Genomic DNA, 21,842 nt, shown 5'->3' with positions numbered 1-21,842 from the left:
CCTTAACAAATGATAACTGTTAAGTTAATCAACTTAAGTTCTACTCTTTCCAAAATTTGATAAGCCAAACATATTATTACATATGTAATTTCATGTCAACTTGTTATGTCCCTCACTAAAATCCAACTCATGGATTGATGGCTGTCATTTGCATCAAGACTGAAATTCTAAAATTTGAAAAATACATAGACTTAAAATGATCCAATTAGAGAATCTGGACCAAATCTACAACTGTACGCATCGTACAAGAATAAATATAGTGATAATTTGATTCTTCGTCGACGGGGTAAATAGGAGAGATTATTTCTTTCTTCGTCTTTACAAAAACAAAAAAAATATATTTTAAAAGAATTAAAAGAAAATGGGCGAACGACGGGAATTGAACCCGCGCGTGGTGGATTCACAATCCACTGCCTTGATCCACTTGGCTACATCCGCCCCCCTACAATTACTATACTCTATAGTATTTTTTTTACTTGTTTAAATATTTCAAATACAAATTGCAACGATTTCTACCAGTCATCATTCTTTTTTTATCTTATTTCTGAGATCCAATATATAGAAAATTCCAATCTATATCTTTTATTTTTACCCTAAAATAAAAACTTTACAAAAGTTTGGTAAGAGCTTTTTTACTTATTTTTTATATTTTATATTAATAATTGAATTTAACCAAATGGATTTAACTGTTATTATTCGAGTCAAGACTAAAATTTTGAAAACTAAGAAGTACAAGTATTAAAATTTGACCAATTCAAAAAGTATAGGGACTAAAATTGATCAAATCAAAGTATATGGACTAAATAATAACTTTTGCAAAGTATAGGTACTAAAGTAGAATTTAACCCAAAAATATTCAAACACTTTTGACTAATGCCTAAATATTATTTTATTTGTTTTGTTATTTTCAATTTTTTCAATTAAAATAATAAAAAATTAAATAGAGATAAAAAAATTAATTATTAAGTTAAGTTGTAAATTGCATTATATTCTAATATAATTATATGTTAAAATATATATATTGAAGTTACACATATATAGTAGCAATTGTAATTGCAATATATATATATATATATTACTAACTAAACCAGAAATATTAACTCTGAGAATTTATTTTTACATTATATTAATTTTGCATAAAATAATTAAATGAATTATCTGAAATTTAATATATATCTTAGTTAAATATATATTTAAAATATTTAATTTTAATTGAAATCAAATATAATTATTTATGAAAAGAAGTCAAATGTATTTAATTTTGGGTAAATTGTAGATTTAATCACTTATGTATGACTTAAATTATGTTTTGATTATTAAACTTTAAAAAATTATAATGCGGTCACATTAACAGTAATTAATAGTGTAATGGCAAGTTGATGTGACGTATAAATATTGTATCACCCTTTTATAGGAAAATTTTAAGTCAAATTACATAGTTAGACCCTATTCTTTTTTTAGCAATTTAATTCATTCTCTTTGATTTCCTGTTTCTTTCTTTCTTTCTTTTTTCTCTTCTCTTATTCGTAACCCTAATTGAACAAAAAAAAAACGTTAGGTACTAAATTGAGCCTTAAGCCAAGTTCAAGTACCTAATTGGACAAAAAAAATCATTAGATACCAATTTGAATCATAAGCCAAGTTCAGGTACCAAAATGTAAAATTACCCAAATAAAAATAAAAATAGTCACAAAATCAAATTAAATATATTTAAATAAAATTTACTGGAAGAAAAAAGAAAAGAATCATTTCACTTTTTCAGAAGAATGAATTGAAAGGAGGATCCAATCTAAGTATCTACCCAATAAAAGAATTTCTTTTTTTATTCCTCTTTGACTGGGACCAAAAATAGCAAAAAAGCTGTTCGTCAGACATCCAAGAAATTTTTTTGTTTGTTAAATTGCTTATTATTATGTTTAAAAGAAAAGTGAGGGAATTTTCGGGAGAGAAATGTTGGCAATGGAGAAGGATGTTGATCCAAAGCTTAGGGTTCAAGGAACCAATAATAATAAGGTTGATGATGAGAAAAATTGTAATAGTTCTTCCAATGGTGGAGCTTCCAACAATATTCTGAAATCTAAAAGCTTTTCATTTAGAGCTCCTCAGGAGAATTTCAGCATTGAGGATTTTGAATTAGGCAAGATCTATGGCGTTGGTTCCTATTCAAAGGTTAGCTTTTTAACGTTTCATTTTTGTTTTGGATTTCTGGGTTTTTTTTGTTTTGTTTTTTTATAAAAATTTATGTTTGATTATTCATTTATATTTGTATGTTCTAGCTTTATAAATTAGATGGGCAGTGATGATTCATTGATTTGTGATGAATTGTGTGTCTTTTAGATAACTTTTAGCTTATCTTTGTGAATTATGTGGATTTTGAATTTTCCTAGTGATATAAGATGTTTGAATAGAAAGGCATTCAATCTCCTTAGTTTCCTAAAATTTTGATGCAAAAGGAAAGAAAATTTAACATTTATTTTTCTTCATGTTTCTTTCCTTGAAGATGTATATTCTTTCTTTCTGAAGATGCTTGATATTTAGGCTATGCTTGGTGTATCTATGTTGCTTCAAATCTTAATTTTCTTTTTAAGTACTTGTGATCAAAACTCATGTCCAACATGTTTACGAGGATATGATCTTCCTCCAATTATGTGGGAAATGAAAAATTGCACATATCCGTCTCGGACACATATTTGAATCTCGTACTCATACCGAGTTAAAGTAACATAGCTTGGTATAAAGTTGGGTGGAAAATATTTTATTGTCTAATGGGTTCAGCTTCACCTACCATTGGAACACATGCCTTTGTGGCTCCCAGTGTCAGCTTTTCCCTCCATTGTTTGATCAAACTTTTGTAGGTTGCTGTCTTTTTGTTTCTAGATCTTACATATAACAGAAATCCTCGGTTGGATAGGAAAAACCAGCGGTTTCCTGAGGATGTCCATTAACACATTGTTATCATAAACCATTCGGTTCATTTTTGTGGTGTTCATCTGTTTGACCCTTTTGTTATTTTGTTTTTCCACCCTCTGAGAAGCTAAAGGACTTACAAATACCTTTTTGATCATATTAGAAAACACTAGTGATTGTTTCTTTTATTAGTAACTTCTATGATATTTTGAGATTGTCAGGATAAACTGAAGTACATGTTTCAACTTTTTGAACATTTTCTATCGTGTCCTAGAGATAGTATGGTTGGTTAAAGAACTGCCTTTATCATAAAGATGAGCACAGATGATTCAGATAGTAATTTTTTTAAAAATGTTTCGTGTTACACCTTTACAATCATTACATGAAATTATGTTCCTAAGAAAACTACAATTTGTACAAAGATCTCACATCGATGTGGCACCTCGATATCTGCTCTTTGTTACTTGGGCTGTAGTATCTATTCCAAGGGTTTGGCTATTTGTCCATTAAAGCAGTAGCTGCTGCTTGATATGTTAAGTATATATACATATATAAATATTGGTTGACTTTGCAGATAAATAAGCATCCTTTCTTTTAGTCAAGAGTTTTAGATGATTCAGAACATAGACCTGGGGCACAGTCATCATTATCACCTTTTTTGTTTTGGTTTTGTTTAAGTAATGTTTTCAAAGTTTTATGGTAAATATCTATTGAATTATTTTCTTAATATATGTTCATTTTCCATGCTGCTTGCTCTTTTCCTCATGTGAGCTTCATATTCACGTTGGTTTGTTCTGAATACGATTTTGATGTTGTCTTCAGGTTGTAAGGGCAAAGAAGAAAGATACCGGAAAGGTGTATGCATTGAAGGTCATGGACAAAAAGTTCATCACCAAAGAAAACAAAACAGCTTACGTAAAGTTGGAACGTATTGTGCTCGATCAACTGGACCATTCCGGTGTTGTGCGGCTATATTTTACATTTCAAGATACTTTTTCCCTGTGTAGGTATTCTTGGCTGTATCAATTAACAGTAGTTGTGCATACTTGTTTGGCTAGTTTTTGCAATGACTTTTCTCCCTTGATTTCCAGTTCATTCAGTTTTTGTCTTCATTTAATGTTTCTTTCTTTGATTATTTTGTGAAGACATGGCACTTGAATCCTGTGAAGGTGGAGAGCTTTTTGACCAAATAACAAGAGTAAGTTATTCGTAGCGTGCAGTTGATTCAGACATAAAAAAGGGTTCCTTGTGTCAACTTTTTTCTGGTAGACTATGATTGAGTTGTTTGATATAGAATTTGTGGCTTCTTGAATTATTATTGAACCCATCGTTCATTGTATATTTGCTTCAGATTTCCTGTCAAATTAATCTGGAATAGTCATGTATACTTCTTTATGGATGATCATAAATTTTTCTTGAATATCACTGTTGAAGCTTTTTAAAATTCATTCCATAATGTTGCAAATGCCTTCCAGCCCTTAGTTTTAAAGTATAGATTTCTGGAATGTTCTTGAGCTTGAACTTCATTGTTGTGATTTAGTGATTTGCACTTGAGCTTGAACTTCATTGTTGTGATTTAGTGATTTGCACCTATCTCTGCTAGTTTATTCATGTTCAGTGTCCACCATCTGGTTACATTTCATGCAGAAAGGTCGTTTATCAGAGGATGAAGCTCGTTTTTATACTGCAGAGCTTGTAGATGCTCTTGAATACATACATGGCATGGGATTGATACATAGAGATATTAAGGTATTTCCCAAGCATGTCTGTTTTGTTACATCAACATTTGAGATATGCTAAATGCCTTTTTTATGGCAGCCAGAGAATTTGCTACTCACCAAAGATGGCCATCTTAAGGTGGCAGACTTTGGTAGTGTAAAGCCACTGCAAGATAGCCGAATTACAGTCCTTCCCAATGCAGCCTCAGGTAAATTCCTCGTCATAAAAGATTGAAGAAACAAACACCCCTTTCTTCGTATTCTTGAATGTTAAACACTAAGCTTGTTTCTAATGCCTTGTCCAGATGATAAAGCATGCACTTTTGTGGGGACGGCTGCATATGTTCCTCCTGAAGTCCTTAACTCTTCTCCAGCAACTTTCGGGTTAGTGACCTTCAGTCACTTTATGAATTAGTCTCACAATCTAGATTAAAACCGTCAAACATTAAACCTCATTACAACTAATTGAACTTTGTTTTCTTTAACATTTTGCTTCCCCCTTACTCCCATTCCACATCCATTTTCCCTTTTTCTCCCTATGTTGATTTGAGTCTTCATTTTTATTGAAGAAACAGTGTTCGACATGGGTATGGGAATTTGACGGTGATCCTTCAAGGGTCCTCAGAAAAAGGGGAAAGCTTAGAACAAACTGAACATTACCTGTATCTGAACAAACTGAACATTACCTGTATCTGACTATACCCAAGCCTAAGTAACACTGTTTTACCCGACCATTTGGTTTTCAAGATAATGCAAGTGTAGGTACTTGCGATTTAGGTTGGTCATTTTTCTTGATCTCGATAAATTGTTGTTTATAGGATAACTAGTTTGTTCTTTTTAACATATTCAAACAGAAATGACATCTGGGCACTTGGCTGCACCTTGTACCAAATGCTTTCAGGGACTTCTCCATTTAAAGATTCAAGTGAATGGCTTATATTTCAAAGAATTATAGCCAGAGATATAAGATTTCCAAATTATTTTTCTGAAGAAGCCAGAGACCTTATTGATCGCTTAATGGTAGGCTACAATCTTATGCCAGTTTTAATTTGGTTTCTGCTATGCATCCATAACCTTGTATTCATAGGACTTTGAAATTTGAAGTTCTTTCTTCGTTATCTATTTATGTTATTATTCGGAGAAATTAGAAACTGCATAGAAACTGCATAGGTTTCAATATGCATGGGGTTCTCTGCAATGGGGATGGAAATCAACTTATGGTTTTGTAAGATTATGAGAAATTTGCCTTTCAAATTGCTTTAGACACTTATTCTGCCATGTATCTTTAGTTGTCATAAGATTTTGGTGGAATCTCAGTGCAAATATTTTTGTTAGCTGACGTTATTAGGGGTCTCTGAAGTGCTCTTCATTTGACTTCACTACTAGGTGGATCTTTGAATCAAAAAACTTCAAATAATCCGGAATCTGAAAGAGTTGATGCATGTATTTGAGTCTATTATTCTGCAGGCATTCCAACTAATGTGTTTGTTATGAACCTATTGTGGTGTCTCCCCACCTCTGCCAGTAAACAGGCTTTTCTTGGTTGGCAAATATGCAAAGAGGACATGATCATATTATGGTTAAATATGATGCAGTCCCAAATTTTCCTCGTAATTTACATGAAACTTTATATTTGTTTAATTTGTTTGAAGGGTTGTTATAGTTGGAGAGTGTTTCATTTCTCTTCTTCTCTTGCTCCTTTATCCGATCTTTTAGCTACTTCCTCTTTTGGTCATATTCTCCTCTTATCTCTATTCTGCATTTTCAAATGAGCCATCATGGCAAATTCATAGGCCATAATCTTGAAGTTCAAATACAAATTGCTTTTCCTTTGGTTTCTTTTTTGGAACAGGGTCAAAGTCATGCTCATCCAACATTATCATGATAAATCCTTCTATCTCATGCATGATCTTGATTTATGAGTATAAAAACTGTAGCCCTAGAATTGTAATGCGAATCTGATGCAGGATATTGATCCCAGTAGGCGAGCAGGTGCTGGACCCGATGGTTATGCTGCAGTCAAGAGTCATCCTTTCTTTAAGGGAGTTGACTGGAGTAATGTAAGAGCAGAAACCCCTCCGAAGCTTGCATTAAAGACAGGGGTATGATACCATGCATGCTTCCAACCATTGTTTATGGGGAATTTGACTTCCGTTTGCATCTTGTCTTTTGCAAATTCTAAAATATTGTCATTATCCTTTTTTATTTATTTCAGGCTCATTCAAGTGATGGTGATGATCATAGCGATTCTTCACAGAATCCAACCCACCTCCGAAATGGTTCAGGTAGACAAAATGATGGACCATTGTCGGCTGAATCATCTGGCCATATAACTAGATTGGCCTCAATTGACTCCTTTGACTCGAAATGGTATTTTCCAATGTCTTGCTATTTTTTCAGCATGTGTTCTTAGATTTCGTTGAAAGGACATAGACATTTGCTTGCAAGCTCATCCACTTGTGGACTTGCAGAACCTATTAACATTTAGTAACATCATCAAGTCATTTTTATCGACCTAACTGTTCATTAGTTCGTCCATTTTCGCTACTTATGGAAAATATTATAGATACAGCACAATCAGTTCACCATGAACCATTATCTTGAAGATAGTTGTGTTACATACTGATTTTGTAGTTTGTAATCTGAGTATTATGGTTTTTGTCCTTTCTTTTCCATCCACCAGATTGTGGCTGACTGAATTAAACTTGTTTGATGACTTACATTGTGTTAACAGGCAACAATTTTTGGAACCGGGAGAATCAGTTCTTATGATCTCAATGGTGAAGAAACTACAGAAGTTATCGAGCAAGAAGGTGCAACTTATCCTCACCAACAAGCCGAAATTGATTTACGTAAATCCTTCGAAATTGGTTGTAAAAGGGAATATTATTTGGTCTGACAATTCTAGTGACCTCAGCGTCCAGGTCACAAGTCCATCACAGTTTAAAATTTGCACGGTAAGTCCGTGCAAATCTCAAAATAGGATAGAAATGAATTCCTCAAATTTACATTCTCCCTAGTCCTTCGTGTTCCTTTTGCTTCTTATATGCCAGTGACAAAGAAAAATTCAAAACTACCTTTTACTTTATTCATGCTTTTGATGCGTTCTTCTTTGGTGTTTTCAGGCAAAAAAGGTATTGTCATTCGATGATGTGAAACAAAGAGCATGGCAGTGGAAAAAAGCTATCGAGGGCCTTCAAAACCAGTGAAGTGATTTTATTCATTGTCATGAAGCACATTCTTCAGACATTCTGATATTATTAACTCAAGAGCCGTTTAAACAATCGACATCTCGAAGAAAACGTTTATGTCATGAAAACGGCTTGAGACTTTTTTGATTCAACAGCTGTTTTCTGGTGTAGGCTGCTCTTTCGGTTCACATTAAGCTTTCATCCACTCTTTTGTGGAATTAGGTATGTATGTATGCATGTAGGTTATAAGGGTTTTCCTACATGTTTCAAGCTTGTCTGATATGAATTTACAGTCTAAAATATGATTTTGATAGGGAAAAAAAGAAAAAAGAAGAGGTGATTTTGCTGTTAAATTACAGTTTTCAATTGAAAGTAGATGTTTCAAAGTCATTAATGAAAAATATTTTCATGAAATAGTTGTTTGAGAATTAATTTATGGTGGAATTATGATTGAACCGATGAATTTTATTGATATAATTGTATTTATTGTGCAAGTTTTTAAACTAATCTGATATTTTTACTATATTGATCTAAAATATTGTTTATATTAATATACTGAATAGTTCAAAGTTTTTTACATAAATTGAAAGGTTTTTTTACATCATGTAAATAGTAAAATCTTTTTAATTTACTTCAAGCTTAAAATATAATAATTTACATAAATAAAATATAAAATATGAGGTTAAATTGTTAAAACATTCATCCTACAAAAAATATGAAAATATATAAAATTAAAGTTTAATTTTACAACGTAATCTTCATTATTACTATTTAGTTAAAAACCTGAAATAATTTTTTTTTGAATAAAACCTGAAATAATTTAAAGATACGAAGAATTGAAATTTTGGAAGACCAATAAATTAAATTAATTGAGAATTAAGTTAGAACCTTGATGTTGGATCAAACTATTAATATTTAATGGTGATTATGATTTTATTTAATGTTTTTGAACAAATTGAACTGAAATTTAATTATTTATTTGAATTTAAGAAAACAAGAGATAATCATAAAATTAAGTTGCAGCAAACTAATGTGAATTATAGTCAACTTTCTCCATAATAGCTTTATTTGTCTGCCTAGATTTTGTCTCGTGAACTTTTATCAAATAAAGAAAGTGAGAATTACGTTAAAAAAGAAAAGTGAGAATTAAGTTGACAAAATTAGAAGACGTATAACATGTGCATGTGTTAATGCTTTTATGCATATCTTATTGTATATTCTTTCACATGATTAATTATAAAGTTCATAAATCTAACAAGTTTAATTAATCAATATGAGTTATCAAATAAAATTAATTAATTTATCACGAGTTTCTAAATTCAAGCAATTAATTTATAAGTTTATGATATTTGAAATTCATGGTAGAATATTTAATTAGGATGTTTAATAGTTTATTGAATTGATATCTTTAATTCCGCTCATTGAAGATTATTTTCATTTAATAAAATATGATTAATAGATTTCTTCATGTGAAATTTAATTATTTTGTTGCAATAATATTTTAGTTATCATTTTCATTTAATAAATGATAATTAATAGGATTGCTTATATGAAAACTATAATTTTACTTAAAATTTTAGACCATATATTATAGAAAACTAATTTAATAAAAAAACATAACTATAGATATTGTTGTTATAAGTGAAAAGCTGTTATAGAGAGTTAAAATAAAATATAAAAAATCAGTTCTTCTAAGAACTTGGTTGTTTTAGCGAATCACTGTTTTAACAGGTAGATGTTATTATAACACCCCTAACCCGTATCTGTCGTCGGAATAGGGTTTCGGAGCATTACCAAATAAACGTAATCTAATTCATTGGTTTCAAAACATTACAATAATCATAATATAATTCATCCTTAAACATGCATAGAGTCTCTTATTCAAGCCTTTGAGGGCCTAAAAATCACTTTAAAAACGTTTTGGGACTAAATCGGGAACATTTGAAAATTTTGAGAAAAAGTTAGAAAAATTTCACTACAAGGGTCACATGGCCGTGTCCTAGTCCGTGTTCGTGCCCGTATAACTCACTGACTTGGGTCACACGGCCAAGCCACACCGCCCGTGTGCTAGCCGTGTGTTTCACATGGCCAATTCACACGCCTGCATGTTTGGCCGTGTAGACCTAAAATGTGCCTTAAATAATAAGTTTACCATTTCCCTACTTGCTTGGGCATTACGCAACCCAAATACCATTCGTTTAATCCATTCAAAACACGATCAAACACACTCAAAACGTGCCAAAACAATCATCCTAGGTGCCTAACCAATGTACCCTCATTGGTACCACATTTACATCATCAAACACATATTATCAATCCATCATTAGTAAATTCACAAACATCTAACAATCTTAGGTTCAAAACAACATACCCAAATTATGGCATCGAACATAACATATGTTTATATACATACCAAACCAACATTATACTCAAACTCAACTACATAATCTATACCAAATTCATTAAAAACCCAAACACATCCTAGGTACATGCCATTACAAAAGATAGACATCACCATGTTTGAAATCGAGATTGTTGTTGGATGTTGAATCGGTGATCAAAAGAGAAGTACCTAACCTGTGCACGGGAAAAACAAAACCGTACACTGAGTAAAACTTAGTGATATCTCTATAATCCAAACAATTAAAGACATAACGTTTGACGTATACACGGATCCAACCAGCACACCAGTTTGGCACCTAGTGCCTCATCGAATAAATCTAAAGTAATGACTGCGCCTAGCGCTATATAAACTGACACCTAGTGTCTCATCGGTTAAATCGAAGTAAATTAACACCTAGTGCCTCATCAACTCGAAGTCGAAGAAATCCCTAAACTCTTCCTATCCTATAGCATGCCATCTATATTCGACTCAGCTCGATACAGTTAATAGGGTTTAATGTCACATTTCAAATACAACCAATATCCAATTCTCATATTTGCACATATATTCATTTCAATTCAAATAAATCAATACTTTCATAATGTATATACCAATTCAATCCATTTCAATCAACTATCAAAATGCCAAATACTCACCTCAATCACTTACCATATGCATTAAATCAAATTACAATAATTAACAACTAGGTTCGGATTTATAGAAATACAAACCGTGGATTCTGAGCTATTAGACGTCGATTTTATCCTTCCCCTTTATAGTCTAGGATTCTGGTACGACGTTAGCTATGAAATTAAAACAATTAAAATACATTAATATGACACAATTTAATTTCACATTGAATATTTAAATTTTTACTCAGTATTTGCTTAAATTTCAATTTAGTTCCTAAACCGAGACTAATTTTTATTCTTCATAACTAACCCTATATTTTCATACAAAATTTACTTTAAACTAAATTTAACTCTCCATTTTTGATTAAACCCCTAAATTTCAAAATTTTTACAATTTAGTCCATATTACTCAAAATTTATAATTTCTTCTACAATTTAATCCTTTTCCATTTCTAGCTTAAAAATCAATCAATTTAATTCCTAATACTAAAACTATTTAATAACAACAACATTTTAAATATTAATCAATGCTAAAATTACAACATGAATCAAGTAGTACTTAACACCGAGATTCTAAAAATATAAAAATTACAAAAAAACTAAATTAACTAACCAATTGAAGTTTGAAATCTAAAACCCCTTATGCTGTGCGTGACTTCTTCTCTCTTTTCTTTCTTTCTTTTTCTTTATTCTTTTTAGTATTAATTTGCATGCTTCCACTTACCTATTCTATTATTATAACTATTGTTATTATTTTATAACATATACATATAAAAATTATTTTCTTTTATTAATTATAATGCATATATATATTGTACAGGCCCATTTTGACCTAACCCATTACAACCCATAACCCAAACAAAAACAAAACCTACCCAGGCCCAATTAAACCCAAATCCCAAAACCTAGCCCAATACCCAACTAAACCCTACAGCAGCCTAACACCAAATCAGAGAAAAAGAAAACCCTAATCCCTCTAGCCCTATTGCACTGCATCACCTGCCTCCTGACTTCCGCCACCGCCGTCACCTACCTTCTGCCATCGCCATTACTTCGGCCACCTGCTCCACCAGCTTCTCTGACACCTACAAAACAGAGCAAGCACGCAAAGAGCAGCAAAGAATAATAGAAATAATAGAAATAGATAGGTTATAAAGGCAAAAAACACTATATTTGTATTTTAGACAACAACTGAAATAAAAGCAAAAAAAAGGTTGACTCCACTTTCTTTTTCTCTGTTCTTATGTTGTTATTTATTTTATTTTGTTTGTTTGATTTCTTCTTTTATACAAAAACAGAAAAGGAGGGAATGAGGTACTTACCGGTTTCGAAAGCCTGTCGCTGGAGGTCTTCTCTGGTGTTGGAATCGGACCGAGAAAAGTACGAAACACTCTTCCTTCTGTGGTCTTTTGAGTCCAAGGGACAGTTTTTTTAGGGGGAGAATCGGTTTTTAAAAAACCAATCTTTAGATCTGTTGGGGGATTTTTAAAAAAAGATCAGAAATAAAAATACTGTTCTTGTTCTTCGTTTTTCGTCGATTATTTGCTTATTTTTTTTAAATCGTTTTAAAAAAAACTATTAATAGATAAAAGAGAAAAAGGACGGCTTACCTATATCGGCCCGCAAGCTAGACGTCGGAGTTCCCCTTCGCCGTCGTCGGAAGCTGGAGAGGCCCTAATGGCCGGATTTGGGGATTTGAGAGAGAGGGCTCCAAAACTCTCTGAAATTTGTTTTTAAAGAGGGGTTAAATCTATTTTTAGGGGTTTTTTTAACATTTATACCAGGAATGAAACGGCGCCGTTTAGCCCTTATGACCCGCGCGCGATCCGACCTGCTTCAGGGGGGATCCGCGCGTTTTCATGAAATGGGCTATTTGCGCCTTTGGTCCCTCCTCATTATTAATTTGTTTTGATTTAGTCCTTCTGCTTGTTTATTTATTTTTTAATTTGACCCCATTTTTTTATACATGTTTCATTTTGGTCCTGCATGAAATGATGCACTTGAAGGCTGGGAATATTTTCCCAATCAATTCCTTCCTTTTGACGCGCGTTTTATTTCAGTCCTTTTCGTATTTTTTTTTATTTTCAAATTTACCCCGTATTTCCGTTTTTATTTCAATTTTATTCGTTTTTTAGCAGTTTTATTGTTTAATTAATTATTTTAATAATAATAATATTATTATTACTATTTATTATTATCAGTTTCATTTTTCTTTTATTTATTCATTACTATTGTTAATATATTAATTAGTTTTTCTTATTATTTTAGCTTTATATATATATACAAATAGATGTTTACATACTCTTATATTTTATAAGCTTAAAGTATACATGTGTATTTTTTTTTATAATTTATTTTTATATATGTACGTACCTATATATATTTATATTATTATTTCTTTGTTTATTTCTTTACTTACATTTTCATTATTTAGAATGAATGTCTTAACCTTATTGCTTACATACTTGCGATCATGGTATATATTTGTCTTCTTATTTATTTATCCTTTGTTTTGCTTGTATCATTCTACTTACATCATTATTATTGTTATTCCATTACATCCATTGGAAATTTTAAAAATATACGTAATACTCGGTATTTGGGATCTTCAAAAGAATCGAGCCCTAACGTATTGGGTTCCGATTTTTTCGTCGAACCTAAATAATCGAGATTACTTTTTTTTAAAAAATAATAAAAAGATCATCATCGGAAATTCAACATGCTGTGTCCTAACGCATTGGATATGACACGTTGTTTTCCCGAAATGAAGATTTTTTTAAAGATAATAAAAGTAATATTCAATGTTTAGAATTTTGAGAAATTGTGCCCTAATGTATTGGGCTACGATTTCCTCATCTAACTCGAACAATTGGATATACTTTTTAAATTTTATCATATGGGTTTTTAGACAATCAATTTGTTTCATATAAGTCTTTTAAAACAAATGATCATATTTTTAAAATTCTCCAAAGTTCTCAATTTCCGACATTAAGACATTAAGTAATCAACTAGGTACCAATTTTGGGCGTATCGAGGGTGCTAATCCTTCCTTGTGCGTAACAGACTCCCGAACCCGTTTTTCTGAATTTCGTGGACCAAACTTGTTGTTTTAATAAAATCAAACCGTTTATTAAAAACAACCAATTTTAAGGTGATCCAATCACACCTCATAAAAAAGGATTGGTGGCGACTCCCGATTCATTTTTCAAAACCCAAGTCGACCCCGTTTTTCAATAAAAAAAATGGTGTCAACAGCTTGGCGACTACGCTGGGGACTTTAAATAAGAGAGTCAAGCCACGAGTTGATTATTTATTGTCTTTTTGTCGAAAGTTGAAAATTTGATTTAAATATACGATCCTCTCATTGCATTTCATTTGTTTTGAGTTATAGTTTTCATAATGTTTTGTATTTTAAATTTTTATATCTCTGCACATTGCATTGCATGACCGTTGGTCATACCCTTTTAAGTGGGAGTGAGAAGCTAGTCCTTCGTGAGGTTTTCACCTTTGTGCAGGATAGTGGATCACTTTCGGGATACATTCGTACCTATGTCTTCGTGAGATTTTCATCTCCGTGCAGCCATAGGGAAATGTATTCCCCTGAACCGAACTCGGTCCGTATGAGCCTATAATGGGTGAGGATCGAGGAATCTGCTGGTTCGGGTACCCCTTACTTTAGAACCAAACCTCATGTAGTGAACCTTAGAAGCCCACCCTAGATAGAACCACTTCGAACCCCTAGTATTCACCCGAAAAGGTATTCTATTTATTCCCACTTGCTTCTGTTTTGTACTAACCTGTTTTCTTTTATTTTGGTTGTGGTTGCATTGCATTTTCATCATAAAGAGGTGTTGATTCAGGTTTGGTTGTTAAATAGAGAGCTTGTCATAAGGAAATGGGTATTCTGATAAAGTGGAAAATAATACGGTGGCCCGAATATGTTCTGAGAAAACACAACAAGAGAAGGATGATAACTTAATAGAGGACAGCACAACTATTGCTCCATTGCCCGAGGATTCAAGGTGACAAAGATTATTCGAGAGCCGCTGAACTTTCTTAAAAAGAAGCCAATGAGCATCACGAGGATGAATGAGCAATGAGTCACGGCCCGGATCGAGCGAAAAGGAGATAAAAGATACTCCCTTTTGAAGAGTTCATGAGATTTATCTTAACGCTTGAATGAAGAAGAGGATCGAATATCTCTGCCTATGAGGGCAAAAAAACCGTATATATATCCACTTTATGTAAAGAGATTTGTTTTCTAGTAAAGTTGTTCTAATATAATTGAACCAAGAATTAACGTCTCTTTTTGCATTCATTTCATGCATTTTCATTGCATTGCATCATATGCATTAAATTTTCACAAAGTGACCCTAATTAGGTAAAATTATTTCAGTTACCCTGGAAATCAACGAAAATCTGTCAACTAGATATCATTACGGTACTCGCCGGAGAACCAAAGAAATGGATCAAAGACTAGAGAAATTAGAGCAATTGCAAGAACAGATGCAAGAAAAACTAGCCAAACTGCAGCAAGATATGGAAGCATCCCAAAAAGAATTATTGAATCAATTAAAACAGTTTACGGCTGGAGGGCACGATAAGGGGAAGAGCCCCGCGGTAAATTCTGGGGATGATCACGAAGACCCTGCCTACCCTCTAGGTTTCGCCCCAACTAATGACCAGACGCAACCAGGGGTGTACCCATAGAGGGTACCTGTCACCATTAGATCCCAATACTAAGTTGGTGCCCCAGCATCGATGAACTTCCCAACAGGTTCGGGTTCTAATCCCAGGGATAATCCTGTTAATCCCGTGGTTTCGGATCTCGACGACGCAGCAGAAATAGAGAAGACAAGAGTAGACCTACCAAAACAATTAGAAGACCGATGTAAATGGTTAGAGGAGAAGTTTCAAGCTATGGAATATACCGAATACCATCGAGGAATAGATGCTAAAGATTTGAGTCTGGTACCTGATTTGGTGCTCCCTCCCAAATTTAAAGTGCCGGAGTTTGAGAAGTACAATGGGACTAGTTGCCCCGAGGCCCATATCACTATGTTCTGTAGGAGAATGACCGGATACATCAACAATGACCCATTGTTGATTCATTGCTTCCAAGACAGTTTGATCGGGTCAGCGGCTAGATGGTACAACCAATTAAGTCGGGCCAACATTCATTCATGGAAAGATTTGGCACAGGCCTTTATGAAGCAGTGTAGACATGTGATGGATATAGCACCCGATCGAATTGTATTACAAAACATGGAAAAGAAGCCTAATGAGAGCTTCCGACAATATGCTCAGAGATGGAGGGAAGTGGCTGCGCAAGTTCAACCACCACTTTTAGAGAAAGAGATAACTATGCTTTTTTGTCAATACTTTGAAAGCTCCATTTCTCAATCACATGTTGGGCAGTGCCACTAAAAGCTTTTCAGACATAGTGATGTCTGGAGAAATGATAGAGAACGCCATAAGATGGGCCAAGATAGAAGCGGGAGAAAGCGCCAAGAGGTCAGCCCCAATGAAGAAAGAGCACGAGATAAACAATGCAAGCGTGTTTAATGAGAGCTATTCTAAACCAATCACGGTGGAACAAGCAAGAGCAATAACCACTAACCATCAAGGTTCTTCAAGGTAGGAATCCAATCTAAGGTCAAATGAAGAAAGACCCCAATTTACACCAATCCCAATGACATATAAAGAGCTGTACTAGAACTTATATGATGCACATATGGTATCTCCCTCTTATCTAAAACCCATGCAACCTCCATATCCTAAATGGTACGATACGAATGCCCAATGCGAGTATCATGCGGGAATTACGGGGCACTCGATTGAAAAGTGTACTACGTTCAAGAAGTTAGTTAAGAGATTTATTAAGATGGGGATCGTAAAATTTGACGACCCATTAGGAACAAACGTAGTAGGGGATTCGCTACCCAATCATGATTGATAATGGGGTGACTACAATGCATGAAGAAGTTGGGGAATGTTCACATCTGAAAGAAGGGACCTTGATAGATATTTGCTGGGAGTTTTCTAAGCAATAGGACTGTGGAAGAAATCCCTGTAGTATTTAGAGCCTACTTAAAGTAATATTCAAAACACACTTGTTGCTTTCAGCCTAGAGGCAACAAGAAGTCTTTTGTGAAATAGGCTCATTATTTTAATGGAATGCATCTTTGCGATCTTTTGAACCAATATTCTTTAATTTCTTGAATGATTATTTTTATTCTTGTATTCTTTCATCCAAATCATTCTTTCATTCATTCATAATCATATTGTACATAACTTCATATATTCTTTTGTACCTACAATAGGTCCCTGGATATCAACGACATGAATGACACTACTATAGACTTTGAATCTCCTCTTGAGCGAGACATGTGTTTAAAGGGATCTCATGACTTTGAAGATGACATAGATCGTAGCTTATCTCCAAGCTTGTTAAGGATGGTAGAACAAGAGGATAAACAGATCCTACCTCTTAAGGAATCATTAAAAATTGTGAGCTTGGTAAAGACTAGAATTGACCTGACCACAGAGATGAAGCAAGACCTTGTTGAGTTACCTCTAGAGTTCAAAGATGTCTTTGTATGATCATACCAGGGTATGCCTCGATTCTTATAATAAAACCTGCACAACAGCACGATGTCAGAAATTTACAGTGCGAACGATGCAATTCTTTGCCGGGGCAATGCCTCTCTTGTTGAATCAGCATAGCTTTGCCCATTTGAAGTCAAGTTTCCATCCCTTCAAGATGTTGTTGGATTCTATCCTGATTAAAAGAGGAAGATCCAAAGTTTTGTCATAGTTGCGTCCCAAAAGTGCTCTATGAAAGAAATCTGGTACCAAAGAAGGTTTTCCACATACAAGATGAAAGTGGAAGATCTTATGGGGAAGACTTTAGAATAACATTGATTCTGGTCGAAAAACATGACCAGGACTTGCCTGATCTCATGAGTTCAGACTCAAAAAAAATCAAAAAATAAAAAAAGTAAAAAAATCAAAAAATCAAAAAAATCAAAAAATCAAAAAATCAAAAATAAAAATAAAAATCAAAGTCAAAAATAGGAAAAAAAGAAAAATAAGAAAAATGAGAGGTCAATGTGAAAACCCGCAAAGGGCGCTCTGACCAAAGGTGGATCTGAGTTGAAAACACGAAAAAGAGCGACTCAAATTTTGAACAAAATGGGGCATGGACATCACCATTATCGAAGACTTCTAATAGGCATTGCTTCATTTTGAGAGGCTACTTCATGGATCAAGGTCATCCTATACCGATACAGAGTTTCAAATAGGATGGTATTGGAAAATGCATTGAACTTAAATGATAGCACGATAACTGAGGTCTGAAATCAATTCAGAAGCAGACACCACATTTTGTCACCAAATTACCTAGAGTTGAACAAGGACTGGCATGAGAAATTACTATTTGCCCTCATCGTTTTTCGAACATCTGTACTGGTGCAACACCTCTCTTTTTTGGTTTACAGGATTGATGTAGTTTTACCTATTAAAATCCCCTCATTGCTTGTTGGAGGGATCCAATCGCGATGTAATCAATTGGCCCTAGGAAAAAGGGTTAAAAGCTATTCATCAGGGTCAGATGTACCATAAATAAATAATATGAGCCCATAATAAACAGGCTCGTCTCAGAGAATTCCACGAGAGGGCTGGATGTTGAAAAAGATTCTTCCTTAACGGAATGATTCTAAAGGGAAATGAATGCAAAACCAGGAATGTCCCTATGTTGTAAAGAAGACCATTTTCAGAGGAGCACTGATCCTAAGTGAGATTGCCAATCCTATAAACTTGGATCCAGTTAAGAAACACTTCGTTTAAAGGAGAAGGAAGGAACAAGGTGAAAACCTGCAAAGGGAACTTTAAGTCAAAAAAAAAGATGGAAAAAATGAAAAAAATGAAAAAGTAACAATGGAGAGGCTAAGGAGAAAACCCGCAAAGGGCACCTTAGGCCAAAGGGGATTTGAGTTGAAAACCCGAAGGGCGGCTCAAATGTTGATCAGAATGGGGCATAAAGTGATCAGATTGGGGCATGTGGTGATCTTGCTATACCTGAAAGGGTAAGGCGACATCTTGGGGCATCGACAGAGTCTTGTAGATCTCCTAAACACATGTCAAACTCAGGAAAGTTAAAGTTTGTACAGAGAAGTTCAAGCTGTGATATCTGGGGCACCTAACCTTCATGCTATTTATATATTGAATTTGTTGTTGTTCTTGGAATACTTCATTCTTTTTCAAGATACGTGTTCCAATCAATTCCTTTTTTATTCTTGCTACCCTTGATAATTCATTCATTTCGAACTTGCTCTCAAATCAATTCTATTTCATCCATCGTTATATTCTTTTTTGCTAGTATGTTGCATTAGAATGATGATACTTTCACAATGAAAGTTTTGCATATTACTCTAGAAGTTTCTAAATAATATAGGAACCTGAAACAGGACTATTGTTTAGAAAACACCAAGTTTAAAGGGTGAAATATCTAAGAAGGAAGGGTCTAAGTTAAAGACTATCCTTTCAGATTTTGTTGTCCAAACATTGATTGAACAAAATGACAAGATGTCGTGTTGGTGACAAAACTTCAATGAACAAACAAGCAAGGATCACCGAGTGATAAGAAAAGGTTTTCTCGGAGAAGAAAATTTTGCAATTGTGCATTAGGGTTCGTACATATGGGGGTTTGCATATAAAAGGTTCATCTATAGGGGTTCGCATACAGGGGTTCGCCTATAGGGGGTTTGCACATGTACAAATTACTTACTTTCTAATACTTCAATTAATCATACACGATGATTTATGTTTAGATCCCACACCTGATTTGAAGACACAAAAACCTTAATTTGGATAAGAAGATCGATGTTCTACTTGGGAGGAGAGGGATGTGATTTGAAAATATTTGAAATCTTTTGGTTGAAAATTGATTCAGCAATGAAGGAGAAAAGGAAGACTCTTCTTTCCCTAATTGAAATAGGTTTTAGGAATTCATGTAAACTTACGATTATTTTAAATTAAGGACTAAATTTAAAAAAAAATAGTTTTCGGGCTGGCTTATGTTGAAATTTTGGCACTTTTATGGGGTAAAAACAAGAAAATAAAATATTTTGGTTGAAAGATGCATGAGGGGTTTCGAACTTAGACCTAAGGGAAAGCTAAGGCTTTATCACTGAATCAGCAAGCTCATTCTTGTTACTTCCTTAACACAAATAATTTTTAAGGCATTACAATTCTCTTACCCTATGCTTTTAAAAAAAATTAGAAAATCTAAATTTTATCCCTATTTCTTCTAGCCCTATTTTTGGGATGTGACAAATCTCTATCCTTTAAAAAAAATTCGTCCTCAAATTTTAACTTACCTTATTCGAACAAGTGAGGGTATGTTAACGTATCAACTCCTCAGGTGCCCGATTTACTTCTTTAGTTCCATGGTTTTGCCATAAAACCTTTACTAGAGGAATTTGTTTATCTCTTAGAGTTTTAACCTTTCTATTTATTATTCTAATTGGTTCCTCTTCAAAAGATAAGTCTGGTCGGAGCTCGATTTCTTCAATAGGAACGATATGGGAAGGATCAGAACGATAGCATCGTAACATTGACACATGGAACACATTGTGGATTCAATCTAACTCAGGAGATCGTTCAAGTTGGTAGCCACTACGCCAATTTACTTCTATACTCGGTAAGGACCAATAAAATGAGGACTCAATTTTTTTCTAAGGCGAGACTTTTAAGAAGAACTTGTGATAACATTGGCTGCATCTTTACCCTCCTGTCTTCTTGCTGCATAAACTAAGGCTAGTTGCCTCACTGTTGCACGGTTCGCACCTTGTGGTGGCACTCTCTAGCCTCGGTTTCCATATTTTCGATTGGGATCACGATTTCCTTGTGTTTGGGTTCAGTTGTGACCTTGATTTTGCAGTTGAGTGGAATTATACCAACGAGGACAATCCTTTATTTGATGTTTCATTGACCCACACTTAAAACAAGCACCGATCTTTTTCCAACATTCACCATTGTGGTGTTTCTCATAATATTGGCATTTTGGAGCACATTCGTTAGTGGACTTAGGTTGTGGCTTAGCCTGTTTTATAGGCGTGTGGTTCAAAATGTTTGAACTTGAATCTCTTTTGTTTGGTGCCTTCTCCCTCTCTCGTTCCATGCATTTAATTTCTTCTAAGATTTTGGTATTTTTAACCAAATTTTCAAAATTTCTTTACTAGACGAGGATCACTTGTACTTTCAGGTCATATCTCAACCCCTCTTCAAACCATGTGCTTTTATCCTCTTTTGTCGCTACTAATCCAGGAGTATAATGACTCAATCTTAGAAATTCAGCTTCGAACTCTGAAACTGACATATCTCCCTGTTTCAACTCGATGAATTCACGTCTGCGGGATTCAAAATATCGGGGACCCACATACTTTTTTCGGAAAGCGTCCTGGAAATAATTTCAAGTTATTCGTTCCACAAGCATTCCCCTAACAACAACTTGCCACCATCTATAGGCTTCGTCTTTTAACAAGGACACGACATCTTTTAAATTTTTCTCCGAAATGTAGTTTCAGTCCTCCAGAATTCTTTCTGTTGTTTCTATCTGGTACTTTGCTACAGTGAGAGTTGTTCTGGCGACTTCTTTGAACAATTCGGTCCCATTAGATTCGAGTTTTTTAGCGACCGTATTTTCATTTTCATTACTCAATCTGACGATCCTTTAAAGAGCTCCAGCATAGCCTGAGTCACAACATCGTCTCCAATGATTCCATCATTCTGATTTCTCATTCCTATATCTCTGTTTCCATGACCTCTGCCATCATCGGCGGTAGAAGTTTCTACATAATCCTAGGTCAGGTTTTCTCCTTGTACAGTGGATGGTTCAACGGGTACAACCTTATGCGGTCTACCCCTACTACGTCTGACTTGAGTGTTCATAATGATATTTTATGAAAATATACAATTTCAAGCAATTAGTACTTAATTCAAGTTTGTA

General features: G+C 33.9%; 1 protein-coding gene across 1 annotated transcript; it reads left to right on the top strand.

Annotated features, from left to right (window-relative positions):
- Positions 1-1,752: 1,752 nt before the first annotated feature.
- LOC107904178 (3-phosphoinositide-dependent protein kinase 2) lies at positions 1,753-8,230 on the top strand. The gene is made up of 11 exons (XM_016830451.2): positions 1,753-2,169; positions 3,730-3,910; positions 4,053-4,105; positions 4,555-4,656; positions 4,726-4,834; positions 4,931-5,009; positions 5,480-5,645; positions 6,593-6,727; positions 6,841-6,995; positions 7,360-7,582; positions 7,751-8,230. Exons 1-11 carry the CDS (start codon positions 1,951-1,953, stop codon positions 7,832-7,834), a joined length of 1,506 nt encoding a protein of 501 aa, XP_016685940.1. The 5' UTR covers positions 1,753-1,950; the 3' UTR covers positions 7,835-8,230.
- Positions 8,231-21,842: the final 13,612 nt, after the last annotated feature.

The sequence above is a fragment of the Gossypium hirsutum genome, chromosome D05 (assembly GCF_007990345.1).
Source record: "Gossypium hirsutum isolate 1008001.06 chromosome D05, Gossypium_hirsutum_v2.1, whole genome shotgun sequence".
Lineage (NCBI taxonomy): Eukaryota > Viridiplantae > Streptophyta > Magnoliopsida > Malvales > Malvaceae > Gossypium > Gossypium hirsutum.
Note: the sequence above shows the minus strand (reverse complement) of the source record. Positions and strands in the feature narration are given on the sequence as shown.